Consider the following 14,845-nt stretch of genomic DNA (forward strand, 5'->3'; position numbering starts at 1 on the left):
GATAAAAGCCTCCATCTAGCTCATGGACACTCAGAGAGAGGAGAGCTGAGATGCTCAGAGTGTATAATACTCAAGATTCTGCCAAGCAGACACCTTGCTCAAGTCTGCCTTTGCTGAGGAATGTGTAACTGGACCCTTTCATTCTGGCCCTTCAGTTGAGAGCTTCCTTGGAATTGTACAGTGGATAAGGCCATCAGCCTCCAGAGAGGGAGAAAGCATTGTTGTGTGTTGATGCTGTTATTCCTTAAGGGAGTTTATGAGGAAACTCATTTTATCTAGGCTCTGTGGCAGGAATGCTTTTACCACTTTTATTTATGCTGAGCAACTTGCTTAATTTTCTCTTTTAGACATAGTTTGACTAATTGACCATATTCTCCTTGTTTTGGAGTGGAATACCAAGTTTTTGACTCTACTCCGGTCCAGGTATACGGCGAGTGTTTTGGGTCGGCCACTTAGTTTGTTTAAATCATCTCACCTATTCTGTCTTTATTTTCTTATGTTCTTTTCTCTCCACTTTTTTTTTTTTTTTTTACAAAATTGGCTTTTCTGACTATGAAAGGAACATAAAGTTTAGAGAGCATAGAAATTTATAAATCAGAGTCATTCTTTTGTTCCCCAGGATGAAAGATGATTGATTACTGATAAGATTTTGATAGTTTTAAATGGATTATATATTTAATTTACTGTCTCTATCTATACATCTCCACGTCTCTTGATATTATTCCAACTATCCATATGTGTGTATATTTTGAATATGAAATATTCTCTATGGGCTCATATTTTTAGTGCCTGGTCCTCAGCTTTGTATTCCTTTGAAGACTAGGGGATATTTAGAGTAGTGGTTTTCAACCTTCCTAATGCTGTGACCCCTTAATACAGTCCTTCATGCTGTGGTGTTCCCATCCATAAAATTATTTTATTGCTATTTTGTCACTGTAATTATTTTATTGTTGGGAATCATAATGTAAATATCTGATATACAGGATCTCTAATATGCGACTACTGTGGGGCTTGAGACACACAGGTTCAAAACTGCTGCTTTAGAAGGCTTAGCTAAGAGACACACAAAGATGAGCCATGAGTGTCTGTATCCCTTCGGGCCTAAAGCAAACAGGAGAGGATATTCTTCAGTCTTAACACTGGCCCCGCAGCTGGGGCTGCTTCCTTAGCAGCACATAGGAATGTCTGCTTTTGATACACCCAGGCTAGCTTAGCCTCCAGTTCAAGAGTACCACGAGGATGTCAGGGGCAAGGTTCATAAATATACAGTTTGAGACCAAGTACATAGGAAATTAGATGTAACTGCATTTGCGTGTAGAAAGATCTGGGATGACAAACCGATAACAAATACTTTTAAATGGGAACTTTGCTTCATGCCCTCATTTATGTGCATCTAGTTCTGGCAAGCAAGTATGTATGGTTTTTACAAAAGCATTCTCAAAGGTATTAGCTCTTTGGAAAGAAAGTTATTATGTCCTAGTGTACTTTTATTATATATCATGTATACATTTTCATCCTTGTGATTTTCTTTTCTCAGTGTCGTCTGTTACCTTTTCAACCCCAAAAGTATAATTGTAGCAGGAAGAATAAATGAGATTAACGTGACTAAGGACACAGTGGCAAGGATAACTAGCTGGCAGGACAGCAGGTGTCCCATTCAGGGCCAAGCTGGGAAGCATGATGTTTTAGGCTCTGGAACTTTGGGAGGTATCTTGTGGCCTCTTAGGCAAAGAAGCCCTGCCACCACCAAAGCTGAAGGAGAACCAAACACACCATAGGCTCTGGAACCTTGACCTGTGTCTAGACAAACATGAGAGAGAGTTCATGCTTATGTCTAGATACATTCAACAAAACTGGGACTCGGTAAACTCCCGGAGGGCATCCTGTTTTCTCTTCTGGTCTGTTAGAAAAATGTGGAGAAAATATATCCAAGTCAGAGGTTAGTAAATTCATTGCTTTAAGTTGGCTTGTCCCCTTTCCTCCTGGGCTCCTACCCAAACCCCTCTAACAGCCATATCATTTTAAGCAATGTGTGTCCTCCCTAGGAAAAAGCATACTACTGGGTTGTCCAGTGCAAAATGATCAACCCTGAAAATTCCTACAAATTCTGTTATATGGATGCAAGAGTTTATATTTAGGAATATAGATGTATATATACACACATACATATATACATGCACTAACAACTGATGAAAAGAGATGCCATGAAGGAGAGCAGGGAGAGGCATGTGGGAAGATTTGAATGTGGGAAAGTAAAGGGAGAAATGTTGCAATTAAATACAATCTCAAAAAATATATAAAATAATGCTTGCCTCACTTTAGCATGTGCTGCAATCATTAGAGGGCATTCATTGAGCACCACTCACCTGGTGTGCTTATGTATCTTCCAAGTGAAATGACTGACATAGGTGAATCATTTGAGATAGATTGGTAGGATGCCTGACCACAAGACTCTTTGGGAAAATTGACAAGAGAGACCTATACTAAGTGGAAGAAACCCATATTCCCGATTCTAAGTATTTCATTGAGCTAACTTTGTTCATGGGGTGCTGTGTGCATGTTTCTTTCAAGCGAAGGCTGGTCAGAACACACAGTCACACTTTCTCATGCACCTGTCACCACCATGTGAGGCATATGATCAGATTTCGGGAGGCAGATAAGAGGTTCAAGGTACATGGTCATACCAGCCAATGCACCGGGCTTCAGCGGAGCACCAGAACAATGAACACAATAGAGAACCCAGCTGAGTATTAACTGAATGAGGCTTGTTTCACTGAGGGATTTTGTGGTTGTTGCTGCTGCTGCTGCACTGATGTCATTCATGTCGCAATAGCTAGCTGACACACACGACTAGTCTCTTAGTGGACAGATCCTGAAGTTTTGATGTTATAGGAGTTTGAAAATGTGTGTGCAGGACTAGGAAGATGACTCAGTGGGTAAAAGCACTTGCCATGAAAAGTTTGAGGACCTCAATGTGGATGCCCAGAACCCACAAACATCTGGATACAGAAATGCATGGATGATATCTCAGTGGGCCGATGATGAGTGGGAGTTGGAGACAAGAGAGTCTCTGGAGGCCATTGGGCCAGCTCTCCTGGTACTTGCAGGGGTGAAGAACAAGAGACTATATCTTAAACAAGGTAAAAAGTGAAGGTTGACGCCTGAAGTTGTCCTCTGACCTTGACATGTGCACCATAGCATGGGAACATACACACACATGTGCACACACAAATAGGTATCCATGCATGCACACACAGAGCACACACATACAGAGAGACACAAATATTTTAAAATTTATGCTTAGCCAATGTCCCATTGATTCTAATGCCAGTATTATGAACCACACTCATGGACACACTGCTTTTGATACCTTTTACCAGTTCAGTGTATACTTATGGGAAAGTCCCGATATTTCTGAACCCATTTTCTCATCTTCGAAGAGGAAATAGTATGCATATCTTGTCTCATGGTTGGGAAGATGAAGTAAACGAATAAGAAGAAACCTAGCTGATAGGAGTAGCTTTAATTCTTGGACTTCAATCTCTATTCTTCTTCATCGCCCCTCATTCCCAGGAAGACACGAGTGTAAATATCTTAGGAAAACATGAATCTCAGGGTCACAGCTTTATTGTATAGATTTCTTTTAAACACAGCCATATTACAAACATTGTCAGGGAACATTTACAAGAATAAATAAGATGGACTTGCAGGTGTAAAAAGATTACACGTCACTTTAATGTACAGTCAAAAAATATATCTGATATTCATTGACCTGACATTATTTACCTTCTGCTTTTTGAAGCTAGAACTGGAAATAAAAAGGGAAAGGGAAAAAAAAAAACATTGACAGCACAGTGCTGGCTTTCTTTCTGCTGAAGTTGATTTATTTTGTTTTCTCTTCTCATACGTGCTTTATCTATCAAAAACCCAAACTGTACAAGTGCAGGCCATTGGAATTTGTGGAGACTTCGGGTAGTGCGGATACTTGGGTCTCATGTGACATCATATGCCACTGGGAAATGAAAATGTCAGATTCCCTAGTGTAGACTGGGAATGCCATGAGAGGTCCTGGAGAGCTGTACCAGTACAGTATCCAGTAGCCATGGGAACTGTACCTTTAATTGACTACCGGGAGTTAGAGTGAGGAGAAAAGATAGAATATGATTTTTGAGCCTGATTACAAATATGAGTTAGCCTAGGCTAACTTCGGCTAGCCCAAGAACCAGTTGGTGATAAAATATATGTACTGGGAACGATTGTGATCAGGTGTCAACAGAATCACTGTGCTTTTGAAATCTTTTCCTACAGACCTTGAGTGAGGGCTGAATGAAACTTTGGAGATAACATGAAGTGAAGGCTTGTTTTGACTCCTGCCTGGATGTTTATTGGTTCTGTCTGTCATTGAGGGCCCTGATGGCCAGTGAGTGTGGGCATTGGCTGCCCTTGTCAGTTATGGCACTAAGCATCACATGTATGGACAAGGAGCTGCTTCCTGTGACTGGTGCTAACTATCCTGGATAAGGCTAGGAGATGCAGATGAAGCTGCTTTTTGATTGATATAAGGAGATGATTTGTTTAGGAAAACAGAGGACTACCGCCTCACAAACCAAGCACGACCTACCGACTTGGCTTGCAGTTTGGAGGTACCAGTTCAAATGTGACTTTCATGTTCAAAGACTCATCCACTAAAAGTGAGAGAGGCCTGAAGTCTACCTCAGCTGTGCTGCTTCTTCACATAGGCCAGGAGATGGGGATGCCTGATGTCTGCTGGGCAGCTACTCAAACAGGCAGCTTCCTGCCCAGCAGTCAGCTCTTTCTTACAGGTACTAAGTTTCCTCATCCACCTTAGCACCACTCATAGGAGTAACCACGGTAGCAAAACTATGCTCGACTCTGTCTTATCATCCACAGGCTTAAGATGACGATGGATGCCAGTCTTCTGCCTGTGCCTCTAGGAGACTTAAGTTTTTTCTAGACTGTTCCAATTCTGCTCATGGAAGCCCTAGAAATGGGTCTCACTGAAGAATCACAACCTACATTAGATCCCCTGAATGCCCAGGTCTCAGTCCATCACTTTGCTGTCCAGTATTCTAAGACTCCTACACGTCATTCTCTAAACATTCCAACAAAGAACCAGGGTCAGCATTTTACCACCTAGAGTGGCTCTCAGATCTAGAAGGAAGCCCCATGGTTAAGCACCTTCCGAAGTCCTTTCTAGTAGGTTGTCTCCCCACCCAATTCTTGCCCATCCTCTGTACCAGCTGCAGTGCACCACTACTAAGCTTTTAGGTGTATCCATGCTAGATAAAGTGATGCCAGGTCTGGGGCAGGGTATGAATGTGGGTACTGACTCCACCTGTTGGACACTAATATGAATGGATTTCAGGGGTGAATGTGGCCCCTTTAAGAGCTTTTCCACCTCATCTAGAGGTTGGCAGGGATAGTCAAGAAATGGTTCTTGGTCTCCACAATACATTTACATAGCTACTGTCATACAAAAATCTATCTGTGGTTACCAAGAAACTGAAAGAGCTTATTCGTATGCAAATATGTCAGAGACATTTGTGCTGTGTTTCCGAGGATATCAGCTCCATGACTCTAAAATATGTCAGAGAAAACACGATTTAGAACTATTCTCTTCCTCCCCAACTTTCTACTGTCCACCCCTCTCTCTCTCTCTCTCTCTCTCTCTCTCTCTCTTTCTGGAAGGGTAGAATTTCAAAGGTGACTCCACAGTCAGTAAAGGGAGGCCTCTGCGTTTCATAGTTTTTGAGAGGTATCTAGGGACAACCTCACACAGGAAACCTGTACAGAGCAGTATGCAAACAAGATTGAGTCCCGGTTGTCTGTGGCTGAATTTCCCCTATTTTTCTGTTCTATTTGGCTGTGAGTTGGAACTGGCAGGATGCTATAGAGGCCCTCACGTTGACTGGTCAATTGCAAAGAAAGGCAAATCAAGGCTTAGAGAGGACACTGCTATTTCTGTTTTATCATTTGACTTGTCTTTTAGTTTGGGTTGGCGACTCATTCTTAGGGATCTTGGCTCAGAATAATTCATTGACCTTGTGGTATAGGATCAGCATGTTTAGTATTGGATCTAGACATATCTTCTACAGTATTGAGCATGCTTTAGCTTGGTCCCGAAGGCCTGTTTGGTTGGCAGGGGTGGCCAGCTACAGGCTAAAGAGGGGTGGCTTTCTTTAAACTTTCCCCATAGCATTTATTACTGAGATCAACAGTCACTCCATAAGCATCCTTGTTTCTGAGTAAACGTTGAGTTTCAATTTGAATTCTTGTTTCCCTGCCCTAGCCTTTCAGATTAACCCCTTTAAACCTGGCCAAAGAGGTTGTGTGTATGTTTCCTTTTCCGTGCCGTGTTCAGCCTGACATTTTACATTCCAGAAATGGTAAAGTCAGAGTTCAAGACAAACGGCAAGTTCTTATCCTACTCACCCTGGGGTACCAAGCCAGAGTAGTCTGCACTTCTTAGTAGTACCTGTCTGGAGTGCTGAATGCTACAGGAAGCCAGGGCTTGTGTCGAGCCATGTGAAGGGAAGGGTGTTTAAGATTCATCACGTGTGTCCTAAGATTTTCCCACATCAGAAGCCATAGAAATCTATAGAGACATTGTTCAGCATTCGTGGATCTTCTGAGTAAATCTGCACCTGGCTTCTTCTCCTTTGCTCCTAGGGTTTTGGGGACTCAACCTTTACCGTGCCATCCAGGTAAGTTATTCTTCTAGTCTGTTAGTGGGTACATTGTGGAAACCTCCCTAAGCTAAGCCTCAGGAGCAGTACAGTCAGGATACCTCCATAGCAACACATGTGCCCAAGGGAATGTAAGTTGGTGTGAACGTGAACGTGAGCTTAGAATTGACCTCAGGAGGAGGAACTTGGCTAGACATTATGCCTTGGTCAGAGATATTCCCTAAGATCAATCAGAGAGAAGCATGAGATAAAGCACAGATTTCAAAATAGATTTATGCAGACATATTTAAACTACTAAGAATAAATTAGAAAATGGAATCTAAATAGATCATGGATGTAAAACGTGAGGCTCCAGAGGAATTTGAAACTTATCATTGTCTGCACTGGGCTTTACTGATATCTACTGAGTCATTAGTTTTGCTCTTTTCTCTGTTGCTAAGAGTAATCTTGTGGGGAAAAAAAATCTCAGATACTATGGTGGGAGAATTTTGTCTCTGTGGTCAGAAAACCAGGTCAAGTTTGCTTAACTGGGCGAGTGCGTTCTTCCTCTGGATCCATTTACTCACCATTAAAATAGTGCTGGCCATAATCACAAGTATTTCAAGAATGTGGAAGAGGGAGCTCATGTTTTAGAGTCCACAGCACTGGAACAGTAGTTCCATGGAGTAGGTGACAGATGGCTGGTCTTTAATTGCTAACGCTCCCACTGAGAAACACCTGAAGCAAGCAGACTCTTCCATTCCTATAAGAGGGGCCTGCTGTGGCTGTCTAGAAGCTCACAGGCCCATACCTCATCTATGGTAATCATATCAGTAGGGGTAAAAGAACACAAGGTTGAGATGTAGCTGTGATCTGACCTGAAGCCATCTAGGCCATAAACACACCTAAGTGGGGCAGTTCACAGTATCTCATTTATACCTTCTCCCTTCTCCCTTTGGGTTCCACTGGAGACCAACAGGAAGACAGTACCTAAGTGAGGATTCACTTTGACAACCTTCATTTGCTCCTGTCAAAATGAGCCCATCCTATAAGTAGGTTGGCTGAGAAAAGACGCTTGGAAGGTGGGTTTTCTTGGGAGATTTCTTGGGGAAAATATCATCTAAATTCCTTAGGACCATTTCCTATGTCATCAAAGGTCTTCTGCATGTCCTCCACAGGGATCTGAAGACTGTCATTTCCCTACTTTCTTCTTGTATGCACTGTTTTAAGACCACTTTCTCTAAGAATACTTGGATTGTGAGAAAATAAGGTATGAATTAGCCCTTGGTGACTTCCCCCAGCATGGCCTGAATTTTCATATATTTCCTTTCCCCTGGAATTATTCTTTAATTTCTCACTATTCATAAGGACAGTGACCACTGTCATCTTTATCTGTCAGCTCTTCAGCTCCTTCCTCAGCAGAATGAATCCTAGGATTTGTAGTTTATCCTCTCCCCTCCACTCCCTCTCTGTTGGAATTGGCTAAGACCTGAAGAAATAGCATGCGGCAGGCTGAATGGCTATGGCTATGCTACAGACTCCTGAAGGCTACAGGGAAGTCCATTCAGTGATAGGAGACTAGAGCCATAGGAACCCAGAAGGACCAGTGGGGCCTGGGGCTATGCTCAAATATACCTGGGAAGAGGCCCATCAAAGGAGAATAGTTACTCATGGGATTCCTTTGCTTGCCTTTTCTTTGACACGTTCCTTTTGAACCACCAAAGTGAGAGCCTTCCTTGATCAACTCTGGTGTTCTTAGACTTCTAGGCAGTTCCTGGGTTCACACAAATGGGAGCTGGCTGCCTGATTTCCTTTCATATCCTGTCCTTGTAGGCTTAGAGGTCAAGGTCGTTGACCCTGCTCCATGGTAGAACAGAGATGCTGGGTTATACACAAGAGTTCCATCTCATGATTCACTCCATATTTTGTTCCAGCAACAAAATAATGAGCATACACACACACACACACACACACACACACACACACACACACAACATATTAAAAGCACACACTGAGGGGATGTTTTCACAGTGTCTGATGAAAGGAAAAGAGGCTGTCCTGATGGTCCAGAGAGAGCCTTCTCCAAAACTAAGCTGAGTGCATAACCATTGAACTCTGCCAGCTTCCTGTTGCTGCAGGGCAGTGACTGTGGCCTTTACATTTCCTCCCTGGCTCTGGCTACCTTCCTGCTACCATCCCTGCCTTGCTACCTTCTATCTGGTCTGACCTGCCACCATCTGTCCCTGCAGATACCTTCTCACTTGTCTTCACCATTGTGCATGTTGACCCCCTCGGCTTGAATTTCCTTTTTCCTTCTTTTCTATCTGTTGACACGCGACTGGAATGGATGTTGCCTAGGAAGCTCTAGGCAGAGCAAGTCACTCTCCCATTTATGCTTACTGAATGCTTGTATGTTCCAACTGTTACAAGGTGTCTCAGCTTCCCTACAATACAGCGGGCCCGAAGGCCAAGATGTGCACCTTATTGGATTCTGTGTCCCTCATACTCCTCGACTGGATCAGTCTGCAAGATAGACCTTCCTAGACTCCTGGCTATTAAGGCTGTCAGATAATGTGGCTCAGCCCAGGCTGCAGAGCTTCCCAGGCTGGCTGCCTTGTAGCCGGAGGGAGCATGAGAATTGTTTTTAGCAATGATAAAATTAGGTAAGACTAGCTTTCCTGGGGACCTGGGAATGAGTTAATAAAATATATCTGAAAGTTTGGGCTACCAAGAAGAACTGGTATCAGAAAGAAAGAATTAAATTTCTACTCATGGACTTCTCTGTCTGCTCTGAAGTTTCTAGCCTTATTTCGGTTTCATAAAAATAATTGCTTGGCCAAGAAAGCATGAGAAAAATGGTAGGAAGGTTTTCCTGCCATTACCTGCCTTCAGAACCCAGAATTCCATCACTGAAGAGGGTGCTCGGGTTTCTTCAGTTACCAAATGGAGATGATGAGAGCATTCTCTAGGGGTCCCTAGGGGTGCTACTGACTATGTGAGATGTCACAGGGAAGCATGTGGTAAGCATGGCACTTGGCTTGCAGGAAACACTCCACAAATGTTCTCTCCCTTCCCTTAATTTATTCATGCTCTGAGCAAGACTCGGCCCCAGGCCTAAACCTACTTATTATATTATAAACCAAGCTGGGGCCCCAGTAACCAATTTCAAAATGGCTGCTGGATTTTTTTTTTTTTTTGGAAAGAGTTGAAATTTGGAGAGACAAATTATAAAGGTGTTGCTGTATTTCCCCACCCCCAAACCAGGGACCGAATCCCAGGGGTCCCATTTCATTTGTTCAATGACTGTGTTATCCTACAGTGGGACTGTTCAAGGGTATGGCCAGGAAATATAAATCCAAGAGAGTTATCTTACAGCCACAATTCAAACTCCCATCCTGTCCTTTTCTTTCCTTTTGTTTTCTTTTTTGACATAAGAGAATACAGGCTTTTAGACTCTTATAAGAGTTTCTTTTCACATGTACCTGGGAAAATACTCAAAGCTTTTCTTGTTTGTCTTTCTCGCAGAAAGTGCCATCTAGTACAGGTCAGCAAGAGCCCTGCCCCAGGAGAGCAGCCCTTTCTACAAAGATTGAAGAGGTACTGTAACATTTCCTGTGAGCCCTCCTCCCCCTACAGACTATGGAAAAGCAAAGGAAACCTTTGCTGAAGTGTGATGCAGACACAGCAGGTTGGCCAGGCGATTACAGAAGGTCAAGGCCTGGCTGGGGATGGCGGAAGTGAGTCAAACTCAGCACTGGTTAGATATAAGATGAGAAGGCTTCCTGCTGGGTCTAGGGGGCATCCAGAAGTCGCACTGATCCAGATTGGCAGGTGCCTCATGCCAGAGTCCCCAGTGGGAGACTGTAGGAACCAATAACTCAGTGATCCCTCAAACTATGCTTTTGCAAGATAGCATGGAGAGGAACTTCCACCCCCAGTGCTCCTAAGGATGGTAAGGAAAGGCTGACCAGCTCCCCATACTCCAGCACCTGCACGGTCAGCTTGCCATGAGAGTAACAAACTCAGAACAAACAAAAGCAAGGGGTCTGGGAATCGGAAGTCCAGGGCCTTGCTTGTGGGTAGCATTCTGTGGGCCTGATGCTGTCAGGTGTAGAAGGCAAGTCCCACAGCTACAGACCCCCCCAGAAGCTGCAGGGCCTTCTGCCGAGCATGACACAACCAGTCTTCTTCCTGGAGCTGGGCAGGTGGGTCACCTTGGAGCTCCTGAGACCAGTCATTGTCAGTCACAGAAAAAGAGGGGCAGCTGCAGCGACCTCTGAACTCTGGCGGGTTCCCCATCCAATCAGTCTAAAAAGAACTTAAATATTCCAGTGCCACCTCATATACAAATTTATACTGTTCCTGCAAGGAGGAGAAGGATAAGAGGAGAGAGAGAGAAAAGAAAAGAATGCATTAGATTAGAGTTGCAGATTTGGAGAAAACCTTATCTATACACACTCTAAAACTCAAGTAGAAATTACCCATATCCCATGTCTGAACATCCTTCAATATCCTGACTAATGTGTATCCTACTTATACTTCCCAGAACTCCCAACTGAGATCACGCCCTTTCAGTTACTTTATCCTACACTAAGGCTTCTCAGACTATAAGCTTTGTCCAGAACACATAGGGGTATGCGCTGATCCTGACTCAGTCTGCTTGGGATGGAGCTCAAGATTCCGCATCCCTCACTATCTCCCAGGTGATGTTCAGTCTACCAACCTTTGAGCCACATTCCATGTAAGACCCTATCACCCATTTTAAAGACTTATAGTCAAGTTCCTTGTATGGGTCATCTCCATCATTAGAGCAGGTCTTCACATCTGGGCTCTGCCTTCTTACTAGCTTTGCTATCCTTTATCCGAAGCACCCTAGTTTAATACCTGATCTTGTAAAAATATTAGCATAAGTGAATTCGAATAGGCTCGGGCTGAATTGAAAACATAATTCACAAACTACTATTCCAGAATCCTTCCTTGAAGTCTGAATTAACGACATTTTCTTAGGGAGCAGGCAGAAAGTAAAACAAAGTAGGTGGACTGGGATTAATATTTAGATTGCCCTGCAGGAAAGAGAAATTGCTAGGGTTGGAAAGAAACCAGGACATGGGCTATAGGTATTCAAATGAGACCCAGTTATTGAAGGTGTAGCCTATGTTCAGTTCCGTTTTTCAGGTCCAGAAACCCTGAAGACTTTGGATGTTGGCCAGTGGTTCCTGGATGCTCACCAGCGTCTCCACCATGTTGGATTTGTTGTTGCGGAGGGTCTTCACGATGTGGAACACGTCGATGATGTTCTGCTGTTGGATCATCTCGCACACGCTGCAGATAGCACAGAAGGTTCCGCTGCGGCCTCCCCCGTTTCTAAACACAGAAGAAACAGGTGAGCCAAATTGCCAGGACCCCAACTCAGACAAATGTCGGTCCTCAAGCAACATTGTAGGAGCAAGGACTTAGGGTGGTCAGGCAGCCATGCAGATTTTAGTCCGAGCCATGGGTTTTGGTTGAAATCCCACTGGGGCTGTGAATCTCTTTTGATTTGGGGAAAGTCATTTCTTAGTCAGAGTTCTGAGTTCCCCGTTTACCTAGTTACGAGATTAGATTATATGACTTTTGGGGGTTTAGTTACACTGATTTTTTTTTTTGGCTCTTTGAGCATTTTATGTTTAGTCTAGGCACACTGATCTATATTCTCAGGGTATGGTGGTATTATGTCTTTGTACATGTAGTACTTACATCCATACCCAAAAGGATACCCTGGGTCTACTAGACATCCAATGAAAACAGTGGACATTACTAGGTGGTTTTATTAATATTTTTTCCTATCTTCTAATAAAGAAAACAATAATCAATGAGTCTTGGGCTAGCCTGACTTCAGGCTGTAGTCCTGAGGCACTGGCTCAGGATTTCTGTAATACCAGACCGATTCCATGGCTCCCCTTGTAAATCTTCTTTAAATAGGATCTTACTTGTCTTAGGTGTAAGGAATGCATGTTCTTGGAATGGCCATTCCTCAGTTGTTCCTTCTTTTGGAAGCTCTGTAAATTATTCACACAGAAACAAGTGTCTTCAGGAACCTACCTGATTCTGAACTCCTGGGCTTGCTGCCAAAGGCAGCTGATGATTTCATGTAATGGTCCGTGTCTAAAGAACATCTGGACAGACACTAAAGCACTAGTCAATCTCCCAGATGTTTCAGCCACAGGAAACTTAACGACCAGATGGATCAAGTATAGGAAATTATCCTCTCTTAACTGGTGGGTACCTGAAGTTTAGTGACTATCATGATGCCTGGGGCCCCCAAGGATGCCCAGGTCCCTATTGGTAGACTGACACACTTATCCTGGTTGGCTAGAGTAGAAGGGACAGGGGTGAAAGCAACTAAGTCCCCCAATCAAACAAACAAACTACCCCTCCCTCATAGGCTAGGACATAATAGGAAGCCTTCCTAGCAAGGAGGGTTCAGTATCTTTTGAAATAAGAACACAAGGACCAAGAGGACAAAGTGAGAGGATGTGTCATCTCAGGACTTTATGGAGTCCTGAGGAATGGATGTTGTGCTGTGGTAATGAGGAGGCATATAATATGTGGGAGAGAACTGGAGGGAGTCAGGGTTGGAAGCAGTCCTGAGGTATAGTTAGAGACAGCTTGGCATGTCGGATGCCGCTCATCACCCTGAGAAGGCACAGCACACAATATCTGGAGGCTGGGCATGTCTGTCTCCTTAAAGAGAAGTTTCCATAGGTGGCAGTTTTTCAGCCCCGAGTGTGCACATGTGTGTTTAACCTGCTCTAAGTTCTGACCTCCCTGACATGTATGAAGCACCTATCTGGAAGCAAGTGAACAATTAGCGGCTTTGTAAAAGACAGGTCAACTCTGAGGTCAGTGAAAGGTAATTAATGCTTCCACTCATTCCAGAAAGACCTATCCTGACAAAAAGACATGAGTTTGATTCATATTTTCTGCAATACAACATTTTTAAAGAGGAAGGGCCTCTTGGTTTCTTCCCTGCAAACGATTCTCTACGAAGTCGACAGCTGTAGTTCTAATATCCTGTGGAAGTCTCTTATGGCTGCAGACGTTCGATGGGTCTGAACTCTACATAGAACCCTTCTTCATGGTAGACTCTATGACATCTGCTCTTAAGAAATTATACTTACATATCTATATCTTCTGCTGTGGCAGTTTTAAATCTCGCTGTTGGCAGATACATTACTCTTTTCTTATATTTTTGGTTGTGAGCCTAGCCTTTAACAGCTGAGCCATCTCTCCAGCCCACATTACTCTTTTCTAAATGCTTTATGCCTCAGCACCACAAGGTCTAAGCATAATCTACTGTATTCAGTAGGCAGATGGGGAAACCAAAGGTCATATAATTAAGTTCTTTGTTTTCCATAGTTGCTATCCTAAGCCAGGAAGCAAAGATCATCCCAGTAATTGGTCTTGACCCCACAGGAAGACACAGATTCCAGGGTCCTGAAAAGCCATCTACTGCAGTAGTATCGTCCCCTCATGCTCTGGGTCCCTGTTTCTACTAAGCACAAGGTAGGGCGTATCCCAGGAGGCTGACACAAAGAGCAAGTCCAAGAGGTTCTCACCCTGTCCGGAAGATCCTCATCCTGAACGCTCCTCCCCACCCTCCCTCTTCTTCTTTTTTTTTTGGTTCTTTTTTTCGGAGCTGGGGACCAAACCCAGGGCCTTGCGCTTCCTAGGCAAGCGCTCTACCGCTGAGCTAAATCCCCAACCCCACCCTCCCTCTTCTTAGACACAGCGTGAGACAGTAGACAGCATGTGAGACAGTAGACAGCACGCTAGCTCACAGTCTGGTGGATTCCAACCAAGTCCCTTTTGCATCTAGCGTGGTTCCCTGTGCTTTCAGTTTTCTTACTGCAAAATGCTAGCCTCTGCCTCACGGATGGGATGAAATGATTCGTTTTAAATGCCTGGCTTAACTAAGCTAAGCTAATGCTGACCTTTGCCTTCTCCTTCAGGAAATAACACAAGGGTACTCTGGTCAACAGGACCCGCTTTATCCCAAGCTTTCTTATGCCTAGCAGGATGATGCATATACCTGCTTTCAGAGTATAGAACTCGTTTCTGTGTTGGAAGCACAGGGAAGCAGTCTGCCTACTACATTCTGTTTCAGCAGCGAGTCAGGC

General features: G+C 43.8%; 1 protein-coding gene across 16 annotated transcripts in view; it reads right to left on the reverse strand.

Moving 5' to 3' along the window:
* Positions 1 to 3,609: 3,609 nt before the first annotated feature.
* The window catches only part of Ptprt (protein tyrosine phosphatase, receptor type, T), a 1,095,890-nt gene continuing 1,084,654 nt past the window's right edge, over positions 3,610 to 14,845 (reverse strand). For 14 of the 16 annotated variants that reach the window (XM_087653463.1, XM_087653459.1, XM_087653462.1 and 11 more), the window contains 2 exons: positions 11,915 to 12,050; positions 3,612 to 11,048 (listed from right to left, as the gene is read on the reverse strand). In XM_087653463.1, the coding sequence (XP_087509589.1) occupies positions 10,995 to 11,048; positions 11,915 to 12,050 (190 nt within the window). In that variant the 3' untranslated portion in view covers positions 3,612 to 10,994. 16 annotated transcript variants of the gene reach the window in all.

Source organism: Rattus norvegicus, chromosome 3, assembly GCF_021556685.1.
Source record: "Rattus norvegicus strain SHRSP/BbbUtx chromosome 3, alternate assembly SHRSP_T2T, whole genome shotgun sequence".
NCBI classification, from domain to species: domain Eukaryota; kingdom Metazoa; phylum Chordata; class Mammalia; order Rodentia; family Muridae; genus Rattus; species Rattus norvegicus.